General features: G+C 29.5%; 2 protein-coding genes across 2 annotated transcripts; one reads left to right on the top strand and one right to left on the bottom strand.

The window, feature by feature from the left end:
* Positions 1 to 738: 738 nt before the first annotated feature.
* HELRODRAFT_112842 (hypothetical protein) lies at positions 739 to 6,342 on the bottom strand. The gene is made up of 9 exons (XM_009022461.1): positions 6,252 to 6,342; positions 5,788 to 5,867; positions 5,407 to 5,548; positions 4,424 to 4,552; positions 3,946 to 4,079; positions 3,403 to 3,492; positions 2,989 to 3,009; positions 2,639 to 2,728; positions 739 to 1,658 (listed from the first exon to the last, which is right to left on the bottom strand). Exons 2-9 carry the CDS (start codon positions 5,842 to 5,844, stop codon positions 1,563 to 1,565), a joined length of 759 nt encoding a protein of 252 aa, XP_009020709.1. The 5' UTR covers positions 5,845 to 5,867; positions 6,252 to 6,342; the 3' UTR covers positions 739 to 1,562.
* Positions 6,343 to 9,647: 3,305 nt separating this feature from the next.
* On the top strand, positions 9,648 to 9,824 carry HELRODRAFT_138092 (hypothetical protein; the record flags this gene model as incomplete). The annotated part of the gene is made up of 1 exon (XM_009022460.1): positions 9,648 to 9,824. A coding segment is annotated over one exon (177 nt), but the record flags the coding sequence as incomplete, so codon positions are not given.
* Between the last annotated feature and the right edge of the window lie 4,048 nt (positions 9,825 to 13,872).

The following is a 13,872-nucleotide window of genomic DNA, read 5'->3' as shown; positions in this document are numbered from 1 at the left end:
CTTTTGACTCAAATATACTCAAGCCTGCACACCTGAGTGATGATATCTCTGAATTAATTAAACCTCTCTTGTTTCATTGTGTTGTTTCTTTGGTGTTGTTACGAGTTTGTTCTTTGTTTTTTTGTTGGTTGTTTGTTGTTGGATGTTATTTAGTATGTTTTTTAGTTCTTATCAGTTGATTTTTTCAATTTTTACCATTTCATTTGATGGAATTAATTTATATTACATTGTGATTTGATCAATTAATAATCTATATTTTACGAGTTTGAAATATAATGAAAACCTAGAGATTAATAAAAGTTTTAATTTTATTAAAAACTTAAATTTTGATCTTTTAGTTTCAAATTTTATTTATATTTAAATAAATATCTTTCCTCGAATAATCATTTTTTATGGTTTTCAAGAACTTTTTTTATTGAACTTACACGTCCATCGATACAATCATTACAAGTCTATGGCACTCACAATGTCAATAACGATTTTTTGGCCTTTAAATATTAATGACTTCGTTACTTATTCATGGATCAATTGCATATGTAACATTAAGATATGCCATGCAATCCTGTTTTGCTTATTCCCTTCATATTGCCGATATTCATATGGAGTCTTTGGGTTTTTGTGCTGTATTGTTGTTCTTTGCTTGCCTACTCCAAAGTAAAAATTGAATTATAACTAAAAGTTAATTAAATGAAAGTTGACTAAAAATTGCTACTTTTGAATTTTGATATGAAAAACTACTTTTTGAGAGTGTGTGAAATCAATTATTTCTTCTTTCATCATTCGAGTTATTTTGTAAAAGAGCATTATTATTATTATTGTAGAAAATTTATTAATTTCAAAAAATCGTAATAACGAATATAGAATGTTCAACACGTTCAGATTTATGAAACCTTAACCACGGAATAATCAAAGATTGATTATACGTACACACGTTAACATTGTCATCATAAATGAAATTAGCAACAAAATCATTTAGGATAAAATAACTTGAAAATTGAAATAAAATTAAAATAGAAAAAATAAAATAAACTTCGCACCATGAGAATAAAAAACCGACTTACGCTAGAATTAAAATTTAAATTTTCAATGTCAGGTTGCAAACACGAAAATTAAAAACTTGAAAGTTATACATCTCCCATGCATATTGAAGCAACTTTTAGACTGACATCATCATTATAATGTTGTTATTGATCTTATTTAGCTTTTAACTTGACTTATTTCTAAAGAAATGTTAATAACTTAACGAAAATATGTAAACTTGATGAGTGTGCGAATATTTAAATGAACACATGTTTTGAGCATTTGGCTGAAGATTTTTTTGCTGAAGATGTTGTTAACGGTTAACAGCAGAAAAATGATTTTATTGGGTTCTTATTTATTAATATATGAAAAATTAATATGTTCCTGATCGATGTATGATGTAAAAAATTGCAAAACAGTTTGTCAAGTGTGTTGGTCTATGTGCAAAAGTAAAAAGTGTGCGCGTGTTGATGAACAAAAACTCATTCAAGTTGCAGGTTCTTCGTATAGTTGAAAAACAGAAATAAGGCGTATATGTTTTTTTAATCTTGGTCCAAATTCTTGAGAGCCGCAGAACAATCGTCGTAGAACTTGCGCTGAGAGGTAACGAACGCTTTCACGTAGATTATGTGATCAGCCTGGTTTCAAGTGCGTTGTTGAGGAATGATTGTTATGAATCGATGTGAGAAATTAATAAATATACAAATAAATAAAAAGCATAAATAAATATACGGTGTATGGATTTATTTATTTATTAGCTCACAACATCAAATGTTTCTGAGACATCATACCAAAAAAAACTGAAATAGCTGATGTCGAAATATGTTTCTTGCATCGGTTGCAGCAACGAAATTATTTTTAATATAGCGATGCGAACAATAAAAAGGGAGTAATACAATTTATATATATATTCAATGTCATCATCTTCATCATCATCTTCTTCTTCTTCATCATCATCATCAGCGAGACAGCAGTCAGACACACAAGACCACCACAAATAATTACGTAAGGTCATCATCAATAATGCCAAAATAATCATAACCGTATCATTGAACAGAACGACGGAAGCGTGCAAGTTTTAATAGATGAGTAAATTTGTATAACAAATAAATGTATGTGATGTATGTGTATATGCGTACACGAACACACACAGAGACAAACACATGTACATTTACAAACAAGCAGAACAAACGGATGCATGTTAACATTTGCAAATTGGCAAAGACACACCTAAATGATTGTTAATAAACAAAACGATATGAAGGACAATTTATGCAGAAATAGAAATATTGTCTAAATGAGATCTTATAAACAACAAATTATATGAAATAATAATGATAAGAGTTTTGAATGCAGTCATATCACAATAAAAGACATAAAAAAAACACAAGAAGCAACAACAATAGCAACAGATACATCTGAATTGTTAAGAAAACGAACAATATAAACAACAAAACACAAAGCCAGCAACATCAGAAACGTAGAAAACATAAACAACAACAACACAAAACCAATGACATCAAAACATAAACAACAACAACAATACAACTCAAAACCATCGACATAACAAACAACAACAACAAACACAAAAAACATCAAAACGTGAACAACAACAGACCTGGAGAGAAGCCAAGTTCTCCATAACTTGGGTAGTTGCGGCTGACTGTTCGTCGAATGCAGTCTGGGCAACCTTCAGCTCATCTTCAACCTGTCCATTTTTTTCATTTTTATTCATTTAAATATACTATTGTACTTCTAATAAAAAAATTAATATAAATACATTTTAAAATAAATTGTTTTAAAATATTTTTCAACAAGAGTGATGAGAGTGGCTTTGGCGATAAAACTTATTTTATATGATACTGAGAATGAACAATTATCTAATTTGGTCTTCGTAATATAATATTCTCATGAATTATGAAAAAGAATAAACTAAAATATCTGAGAAAAAAAAACGAATAATTGTACCTTGGCAAGATCATTAGGGTCCTGGGCAAATGAAATTTTAATTGAATTGAAATCATTAAAATTTCCAAGCAAAACGAACACATTTGCGCACGATAAACAGCACCCCTTATGAATTTCAGTCCTACCAAGCAAGGTAGGACCCAGGCGCTCTGCTACTCTGCCATTTTACTCAATAGATTTCTCTTTAGTAGTTTGATTGTAATTTGCCTTTATGTCGTAGAGCAACTTTATTCTCATCATAATCACCGTCATTTTGAATCAAATTGCTTAATAATCTTACGTATCTAACATTTATCCAACCATTGGTCTCTTCATCCTTCTATCCATCTGCTTATCCATTCATCCATTCATCCAACCAATCAACAAACCAAACATTATTACATCCATCCATCTAGCCAGCCCTCCCCCACATACAGGCTCCTTCCCGGAACTGGTCAGTTTCTTCATCTTGGACTTGACGATGTCCAGCTTCAAACGCAGGTCCTCCAAGTTCTTCTTCTCTTTCTGTCCATCCAACCAAACAGTTCATAAATTTTTATTTCATGTGCATGCGATGGTGCAATTTATAGAAACATTCAACACATTGTAGCGCAGGTTTCATCATTCTGCGGAACGATTTACAGAAAAATTAATCGGATTCAAATAAAAATTGCTATTATCAGCCAAAATATTATTTCAAAATGCCAGTGAACCAGTATTTGTTTTATTTATTCAACGTGTGAAACTATTTAACAAATTGAAAGTTAGTTAAAATTAGGTTCAATATTAATTTTCGGTTGATAAATCAACAGCATTGCAATTAAAACCTTCCCGTAAATGTTGGGCTATTAATTAAAGGCATTTGCGGCTTGCTGATTGGTCGACACAATTGTTGCATAATTAATCATTCAGATGATTGATTAGTTGAACGTTTGATTGAGAATTTGATTGATTGAACATGAAAGGCTCCCAACAAACCAATGCATATGCCATGTTCACGTCCAGAAAATTTTTCATCGGTTTGACGAAATCCTCGCGTGCTTTCTGCGTAAAATTTTTGAACTCTTCTGCGATTTTTGTTTGCGCTGCTCCAAATTTGTTCAGTGTGGCTCCTGTGCGATGTTAACATTGATTGGAATTTTGAGAAATCAATTATTTATTCTTTGTTGATGTTAGTTAAATATAGTTTGTTATTCTTGCCTCGTTATTCTAAATATTGTTGTTGCTTCTAGAATTATTATTATTATTATTATTATTATCATCATCATCATCATCAACATCACCAACATCACCATCATTGTCATCAACATTATTATCGTCATCACCATCATCATCAACATCACCCTCATCGTCATCACAATCACCATCATCATCATCAGCACAACCATCATCACCGTCATCATCATCATCAGCATCAACATCAACATCACCATCACCATCATCACAATCAGCCCACCATAAGGTGTGGTGTCTCCGAGGTCAATGGAAGCCTCGAGAAGAACTTGCGCGAATGATTCATACTCGGTTGGTCTGTTGGACTTCTGGGCCTGCAGCTTCTCCGACAAGTAATCCTCGACACGAGCAGCTGACAGAATCAAATGCAAAAATAGTAACACATCATCATAAATTTCTAGAGAACTATTTGAGACACCAAATATCAAAATTAAATTACTGAAGAAAAAGATAATTGCATTGTGATTGCGACTGATAGAAGTTACATTAGCATGATTGAATCGTCAAGGTTGTGATCAACATATGCATTTAGCAGTTTACCATCAGTTTTGATACTGTGGCAATAGTAAATATAATGATATCTACATAGATTAGATACATTCTTGTTTCAGTGTGATAAATATTGTTGTTAGAATTAGTGTTATAATTGTTAAAACTTCCTGTTATATATAATTAAATAAAAATAACGATGATACTAGCAAAAAGCGTTATTGAAATAGTCAGCAATTTTAATAAAGGTTCAAAGCGAAAATATCAACATGAAGAATAAACAAGACTATTTAGTTATTCATTCATTCATTGCAACAGAGCACATGATTATAAAACGTAAAATCGATGAGTGAGTGAGGAGGCCGTGTGAGCAGACGCCACGGTGCACATTAATGTACTATACAAGTTTTTACGTGACTGCATGCATGTTTTTATAACGCGTGGTTAATTAGTAACATTTACTGGATGTTATAACACGGCCAGGTGCAAAATTTTCGAAAAGCAAAAAATTTAAATTATTCTCAAAAAACATAGGAAATTACTTATTTGATCACTCTTTATCTATTAAGTTATTTTGCATCTAACTTTGTTATAACATCCATAATTTATTTCATACCTTATAAGAACAAACATACATTCACGTGTTTAAGTCTTTATTTAACTAATTATCTAATTAATTAATTAATTAATTAATTAATTAATTAATTAATTAGGTGCCTTGATTAGGCTGAAGGAAAGCCTCAGCCTCTTTGATGATCCTTTCAGTCCACACTTTGATCTTGTCAGCCTTCGTTATGAGGGCCACCAGGTTCGGATCGTACTCAGTAACTTCTGCGTATCCCAGAGTCTCGCTCGTCATCTTTTGAGATATTCAACATTTTTATCAAATCAAATCTCTAAGCGCTTCTTGTAAAATGTAATGTTTTTTTTTCTATTATTATTATCAGAAGATAATTTTTGAATACAAAAGTTTGTAACAGAAAGAGTAGTTATTTAAATTGTTATTTAAAATTATTTAAAAATAATTTAAAAAAAAGTGTTTTTCCAAAATTTAATTAGCAATATAAATTATCTGAATGATGGATTGGTCTGGCTTACCTGTCTGGCTTTATTGATGAGCGTTCCAGCTCCACTTGTCAGTTTTGCGAAATTCATTTCTCTTTTCTTTTGGGGGAGATCTGTTATTTTTAACGAGACACATTTAAAAATATAAAATCTTATATATGCGCATGTGCGTGTGTGTGTGTTTGTACGTGCGTGTGTGTGTGTGTGTGTCTGTTTTTTTTATGCTGAGATGATTTTGAACGTGTAATATGTTTGCCCTTGCAATAGTCTTCAAATTGATTTGCTATCTCAAATAGTTTTTTATTTATCTTTGTAAATTCTTACGTGCGTTTAAAACACACTACATAAGTTACATATATTCTATATTGGAGAACATTTCAGCTCATACTCATAGGGTCACATATTGTGAAATTATTTCGTTTTTGATTCGATAACATGTAGGACGAAAGGACAAGAATATCATCTAATTTAAAAAAAATAACTCAATATTATCTGACATTTCTATATAAAAGTTTCAAATCATTTTTATAATGAAAAACTGTTTCTTCACGAATTTTTATTTTAAACAATGAAACTCATTTAATACTCCGCGTCCCCACAGTTCTTAATATTATGTTTGTTAAGATATTTACAAAGTCTACGTCAGGTGTTTACCAACTTTTGTGACATAGCGTCGCGTTTTTAGTGAAAAATTATTCCATTTTACATGTTTTACATTATTAAACTCGTATATATCTTTCTTGATGAACTGCGGTTTTTTTGTTTATTTGCAATTCAGAAAAATATGTATTTAAAGTTTATTGAAAAATTTGCATGATTTTTTTGGCATGAAAGTGAATTTTTATAAGTAGTTATAATAATGATATGGTATTTCAACAATTATAAACAAAATTTCATTTAATAATTAGTGAAAAGATAAATTAAACAAAATAAAACTCACCTATAAAATTATTCAAACCAGCAAATAAACGCTCAGCAGTTTATTGAAAAATTTGCATGATTTTTTTGGCATGAAAGTGAATTTTTATAAGTAGTTATAATAATGATATGGTATTTCAACAATTATAAACAAAATTTCATTTAATAATTAGTGAAAAGATAAATTAAACAAAATAAAACTCACCTATAAAATTATTCAAACCAGCAAATAAACGCTCAGCAGATTGAATGAACGAACATCTGCTAAGGATGATGACGAGTTTTTTGTTGCAAGTAAGCATGAGCACATGTCGCAGTGTGTGTGTCGATGTTTGTGTGTGATTATGTGTGTGTGTGTGTGTGTGTGTGTATGTATATGTGTGTGCTTATGTGTGTGTATGTATGTGCGTGTGTGTGTGTGTGCGTGTGTGTGTGCGTGTGTGTCTGTTTTTTTGCGCCACCAGAAGAAGTATTATAAGACGAAACTTATCTCCGATTTGTAACGAAAATATTTTTGAATCCTGTCTAACAGTAAATTAACACGTTTGATTTGACATTAAAATATATATATATATATCGAAAATTTTAAAACTTTTCATTAAACGTTTTTTATTTTTGATTTATGTTATAAAATTAAATTATAAAATTATAATAGGTAAAAAATGAACAAACACATGATTACAGAACTGAACTAGGATTTGAATGCAAAGACAATGTTTAATAATGGCTTGCGTTCTTGTCAACTCTGACATTAAAACACTCTTTTTTTAAAGTTTGGCAGAACAAAACACTTATCAAGTTAGGCACTACCTGTCATACATGCGTCAAAATAACTATCTACAAGTTAAGTTTAGTGGCAAACAACAGATGATATGGCTCGATCTCAAGGGTGTCCAACCATATATAAATGTCAAACTATTTAAATAAACATTTAAACCTTTGAAAAATTTGTTAAACGTTCATGAAAAAAAACATTATCAAAGACACAAAAAAATAAACCAGCATTCAAACGTTTAACTTAATGTTTAAATCAGAATAAATAAACTAAATAGAATACACACAATAATCGATTGACAAACAAATATTTAATTAGCACACAGTTACAAAATACGGAAAAATGTATAAATTTAAATACATGGCATGTACCAACACGACGATAAAGGCTAAGTAGAGATCACAGCAGAAAGTTATCAATAAAAATGGTGAAAAACATGAACAATCCACCACAACTTACCTCTCCATCGCTCGCAATCAGTCCAAGGCTCGCCTCAACACCGCAAAGTAAAAGACGTAAGAAGCCAAACAGAGAAAAAGATCTCCACCTAGAACGAGATCACTTCATCGGCTCTTCCTGGAAACGAGTAACAAACTGGTCTATACGAAACGAAACGAAACGAAACGATATTTTATTTGCTTCTCAAAATTAAAAATTTAAAGAAAGCAAAATGACTAAAACAGAATTTATAAAAAATTCATCTAGTATGGCCACCTACATATATAAACGAATTTATACATTTTTCTGTTTTTGGTAACTGTGTGTTAATTAAATATTTGTTTGTCAATCGATTATTTTGTGTATTGGATTTAGTTTATTATGATTTAAACATTAAGATATACGTTTGAATGCTGGTTTATTTTTTTGTGTCTTTGATAAAGTTGATTTTCATGAACTTTTGCTCTCCGCAAATGAATGATCCATCTCGATATCACGTGCATAGAAAATGGGACTAGCACTTAAAAAGGAGATCCTCTCCTCGCAAGTAACTCGACAACCACAAACAGCAAACTCAAAGTGTATCGTCAACTCAGAAGATGAAACTAAAAAAGATTCTAACATTCACATCACATTAAATAATTTGCGGTTTAAGCGGTTTATTTAATTAAATTAAAACAAACAACTTTCAAGATATAATAAAATCATTGAAATAAAATTAACGCGATATGATAATAAATGACGTTAAAAATATCGCGCCATAACAATCACCCAACAAAAAGATTGAACTGCGGTGACAGAAATTAACAAACACACAACGAGTGAAAAATTAATTCAAAGTAAAAAATCGAAACCTTCCGTACGTAAGTCGCCATATGAAAAAAAAACTCTAAACACAATCTACCAATCACAAAAAACTTCTCTAACATCAATAAAAAAAGTTAACTCATCGGAGTCAAATAAATCAATGATTTTTTTCTTGTTTATTATGTTTTTTTATTTAGTTGTTGAAAAAATTAAAATTGATAAAGTAATAAAATGAATGTTGTATATTTTCTAGCCTATTCTTAACTGATTAATTTTTTATAACAATGAAATTAAAAAATTCTCTGTTATAAGTAATTACTAAATTGTTACAAGTAGCAATTTTAATCAGGGAATTAAATTTTTTTTTCAAAAATTGTTAATTTCTTTATATTTCATACTTATGCTCTATATTTTGAAGTCTATGTTTACTCGGAAAGTTCTTTCAACACCTGGTTTAATTCGAAGTTCGACGCTTGTTCGCTGTTCCGTGTTTATACGTTTTTACGTTGAAAGAACTTAGTGACAGCCAGCGATGGATACTTTCAAAGGAAAAGTTCTAGATGAACATTTGAAATATATAGATGATGATGAGAAATGGTGGCGAGAAACAATACTCAAACAATTCCTAATAGACTTTGCCCATTACCCCATTGGGAAGCGGAATTACGCAGATGTAGTTGCAAAATTTATGAATTCTGACAGTAGTCAAACACTTGAAAAAAAATTTCGTAAAGGCAAGTTCAAGGCATTCTTGGCACTGCCGAAAGAGGAGCAGTATGATCTGATGAGATCCGCGCAAGACCGTTATTACCAAGAAATGGCAAACATCGTTGCCGAATCAAGCGAAAACATACGTAGAGAATTTTATGTTCTCCGCGCATTCTATGAGGATCACTTCTATCGAGACCGAGTTAATAACAAACGATTCAAATTGCCCTTTTATAAAGGTGCCTTTTTGAACGAAAATTGCTCGATCTGTTTAGAAGAATTCACTGATGAAATTTTTATATGCGAGTTAGAATGTAGACATTGTTATCATTTCGAATGCCTGGACACGTGGTTAGCTTTGAGAACCAGCTGCCCCATCTGTCAAACGAACATCAGCACAACACTACAAGTGACCAGCAGTCAATTCGAGTGGACGACAACTGAAAATGGCACAAGAGTGTTGGTTCTTAGAGTGCGAGTAGATACCAACTATTTTTAAATAAAAAAAGATCAATTTATATCGCCGTCTCCTGCAATGACTTGACTTTTGTAAATACTGCTAGTTTTTTTTAATTTAAAATGATGACAATACTAATTGATTCGCTTGAAATGAATGAAACGCATAAATTGGATGTGCTGTAAATGAATTAGCAAATGCTAGTGTCTTGTTTTTTATTCTTATTTATTTTTATTTTTTTTTATTGTGTAATTAAATATAAATATGTTTTGCATGTATTTCATTTACATTTAAATTTATGAAATTGAAAGTTGTTAAACAGAAACTTAGTTTAAACAAATTCATTTAAAACTATTGTATATTGGACATCGTACAAGCAGTGATATTATAAGCGTACAATGTGATAATTATGTAGGAACGTTTCGACCGACTCTTGATTATTACAATTCTTTAATGTTATGCAAACGAGGTTCAGCTCAGTCATAAATGTATAAGAAAGTTTAAATTTTGATTGTTAATAGGCTTATAATTAATGCAAATTTCAAATGTTTCACAAAGGAAGAGTGTTGTGAATAGTTTATGAGTTATGGAGGCTTCAATCTGAGAAGAGACACTGCCGCACAATCAAGTCTACCAAAATAATAAAAATGAAGGGGGAGATTCTTGAAAAATTCTTGTCCAGATGTTTAAAATGTATTATTTGGCTAAGAATCAAAAAAAGCAAAACCTAGCAAATGAAGGAAAAGTCTTAAAAATCCCCGGTAAGTTTTAGATCAGATGCTGTTATTTTGACTCGTAAGATGCTCGTGTGGTATGCTCACAGAATTATAAACGTGCCTTGTGTTTCTCTACTCTTGCGACCAAAATTTAATTTTAAATCAAAAATAGAGATGTCAGCCATATAAACTATGAGATAAGTTTGAACCATTTGAATAAAATCAAATCTAAATCTCTTTTTCTCCGTAAGCGATCAGTCTTGTTAGCTTAAAATAAACAATTTAATACCATTTTGCAAGTGCCAGCAAAAACGTTTAGGAGACCTGAAGAGACTTTAATATGCACATAAGACATTTATTTGATTTCCATTTTATTTAAAAAACAACAACAACAACAAAACGTTGAAAAGTACTTGTAATTCAATTGAAAAGTAATTGAAATATAATTGAAAAATATTCAAAAAGTAATTCAAAAGTATTTAAAAATTAATAACGCAAACATGTTCGCCAATGTACAAAGTTTTGACAAGAAAAGAACATCTACAAATAAACATAATCTTGGTTAACATTTATTGTTAGATTTATATTCTTATTAAATTATTATTTTCAATTTGTTGATAAATTGAAAATACTTCCAAAAATATTACCAATGTTGAACATCTTTTGTTGTCTAGTGTTAAACAGTTAAGAATTAGAATTCAAATAAGTGGAATGTTAAAATTGACTTGAGGTTAACTTATTCAACATATAACAACAATTCAAAATTATACGTCGCACTGTTTTTCATCATTCTTCATATTTCAAGTAAATCTCGTAAACCTTCGCTTCCAAAATTAGTTAACAAAATATTTCATTCAATAAAACATTTATGTCTTATTTTTCATTATAATTAAATTAATTAATTTAGATGAATTTTACTTTATTACACCAAAATTTATAAAAAGTTAATTGTGAAATTAATTATTGTTTGTACTAATGTTTGTGATGGGGTTGAATACAAAAACATTGGAAAAAATCCATAACAAAATAATTTAATAAAGGAAACCAGCGATTAGTTGTCATAAAAATGATATTGACAAGATGACAGAAGTACAAAAATAATATAATATATATAAATATTTAAATTGAAGGATTTATATTCTAATTGAAACATTCAATCAGCATAATGGTCGATAAATAAATGTCAATCAATTAATTATAATTATAATAAAATTAATTGGTTAATTAAATCGAACGATAGGAAGGGATGATGAAAGGATAGATACAAGTTAGCAAAAAATTTAATCCAAAATTGAATCATAAAAAAAGCAAAGTAGAGCGAGAAAATAACAGCGACAACAAAATTATATGGCACAACAACACAACAACAACGACATTTTTTGGTTATTGAAAAATATTTTAATAATTATTTTTTCGAAATAAATTTAATGGCCATATATACACAATTATTAATATAGGAAGACTCGCTCGCATATCGTACATCATCATCATTCTTCTGATCTCACGACACAATTAATATCAATCAACGATAATGACAAAGCTCCACCATTATCAAAACCATCCTCATCATCAACCTCACCATCTTCATCATCTCCATAATTTTCATCATCTCCATCATTTTCATCATCTTTATCACTATTCTATCACCATGGCAGTAGAGCGTGCTTTGGTCACCACACCAACGATTCATCATTCATAAATCATTATTTTCATCGCCAAAATTATATCACGACCACTATCATTACAATCACCACAATGACATCGTCACCGTCATCATCACTATGACGTGATAGTGTTGGTGATGATGACGACGACTTTTCAATGAAATTGAAATGCCTAGCGACAAGAATGCCTAGCAACATAATCACGCCTATAGCAACCGGATCCGTGGAGACACAATTAAAATAGGATGGAGACATGGTAATTTGAATCAATTATTATCATTCCTTTATTGAATCATTATAATTATTTTTTTATTTTATATACATTGCATATATATACATCAAAGTTCAATTTTACAACACCAAAGTTAATTATTACAACGTCAAAGTTCATCTTGACAAAGTCAATATTCCCCTATATATACAGCAAGGAGCACTGATGATGATTCATTCGGGATCGAAATATGGCCTTATTTGCAGCATGAATTCGAAAAATAAGTTTATTTTGAATTTTAATAAACTAAACGTTCAACAAAAAACTTTAGTGAGAAAAATCGAAAAAACGAACTACAAACATATTAACGCCACACATTCGGTAGAATATATAGAATATTGTATATATATATATATATATATATATATATATATATATATATATATATATATATATATATATATATATATATATATATATATATTTATATATATATATATATATATATATTTATTTATTTTTTTATAAATTAATTGAATACACTTATATACAGTTATTTTAATAGACATTTATATACATACGGGCCAATGTAATGTACCAGTTTAAATTGTCTTCGTTCTCTTTCTTACTCTCTTTTCCATCCTTTCATCTTTCTCCCTAAGCGTGTAGGTGTGCATGTGTGCGTGCGTGTGTATGTGTAAATATTAGTTTCCTTACATAAGGAACAGGTTGGATTTATCTGGAGGTGAATATTTATCAAAATTGAAATATTGTAACAAATAAATGCATCAATATATACACACATACAGCAGAGAAAGGTTGAAAACGAATTATATATATATATATATATATATATATATATATATATATATATATATATATATATATATATACACAAACATTATATATATGTATATATATAACACTCACACACGCGTACGCATACAATCACACACACTAACACACACACATACAAACACACACAAACAAACATACACACCCACATATATATATACTATATATGTATATATATATATATATATATATATATACACAACATTATATTAAGTCATTATTCTGATATATAAATTGTATGGAATATTTATTAACCTAAGTGTTAAAATGAGTAACAGTTAATGTATAGAACGTTAAATCACAACAAGAATGGAAAACATAGCGCAGTATTATTGTATGTAACAACGAACGATGTTAAACAATATTTAAAATAGAAAAAAACAAATTTTGTTATATAAAAATTGTTATATTTACATTTATATATTATATATATATATATATATATATAAATATTTATTTATATTTATTTATATTTTTAATGATGTATTAGTATGTTGGGATGTAGTATATATATATATATATATATATATATAGTTTATATGGTATATATAAATGTACATACACAATAA

This window comes from Helobdella robusta (genome assembly GCF_000326865.2).
Source record: "Helobdella robusta unplaced genomic scaffold HELROscaffold_32, whole genome shotgun sequence".
Taxonomy (NCBI): Eukaryota; Metazoa; Annelida; class Clitellata; order Rhynchobdellida; family Glossiphoniidae; genus Helobdella; species Helobdella robusta.
This window is presented reverse-complemented; position numbering and strand designations above follow the sequence as displayed.

Excerpts from the sequence above, each read along its gene's own strand:
- HELRODRAFT_112842 (XM_009022461.1), bottom strand. The coding sequence starts at position 5,844 with ATGAATTTCGCAAAACTGACAAGTGGAGCTGGAACGCTCATCAATAAA. Across the intron at positions 4,080-4,423 it reads CGGAGACACCACACCTTATG|GAGCCACACTGAACAAATTT; the intron begins GTGGGCTGATTG and ends AACATCGCACAG. Across the intron at positions 1,659-2,638 it reads AGAACTTGGCTTCTCTCCAG|GCTGATCACATAATCTACGT; the intron begins GTCTGTTGTTGT and ends ACTTGAAACCAG.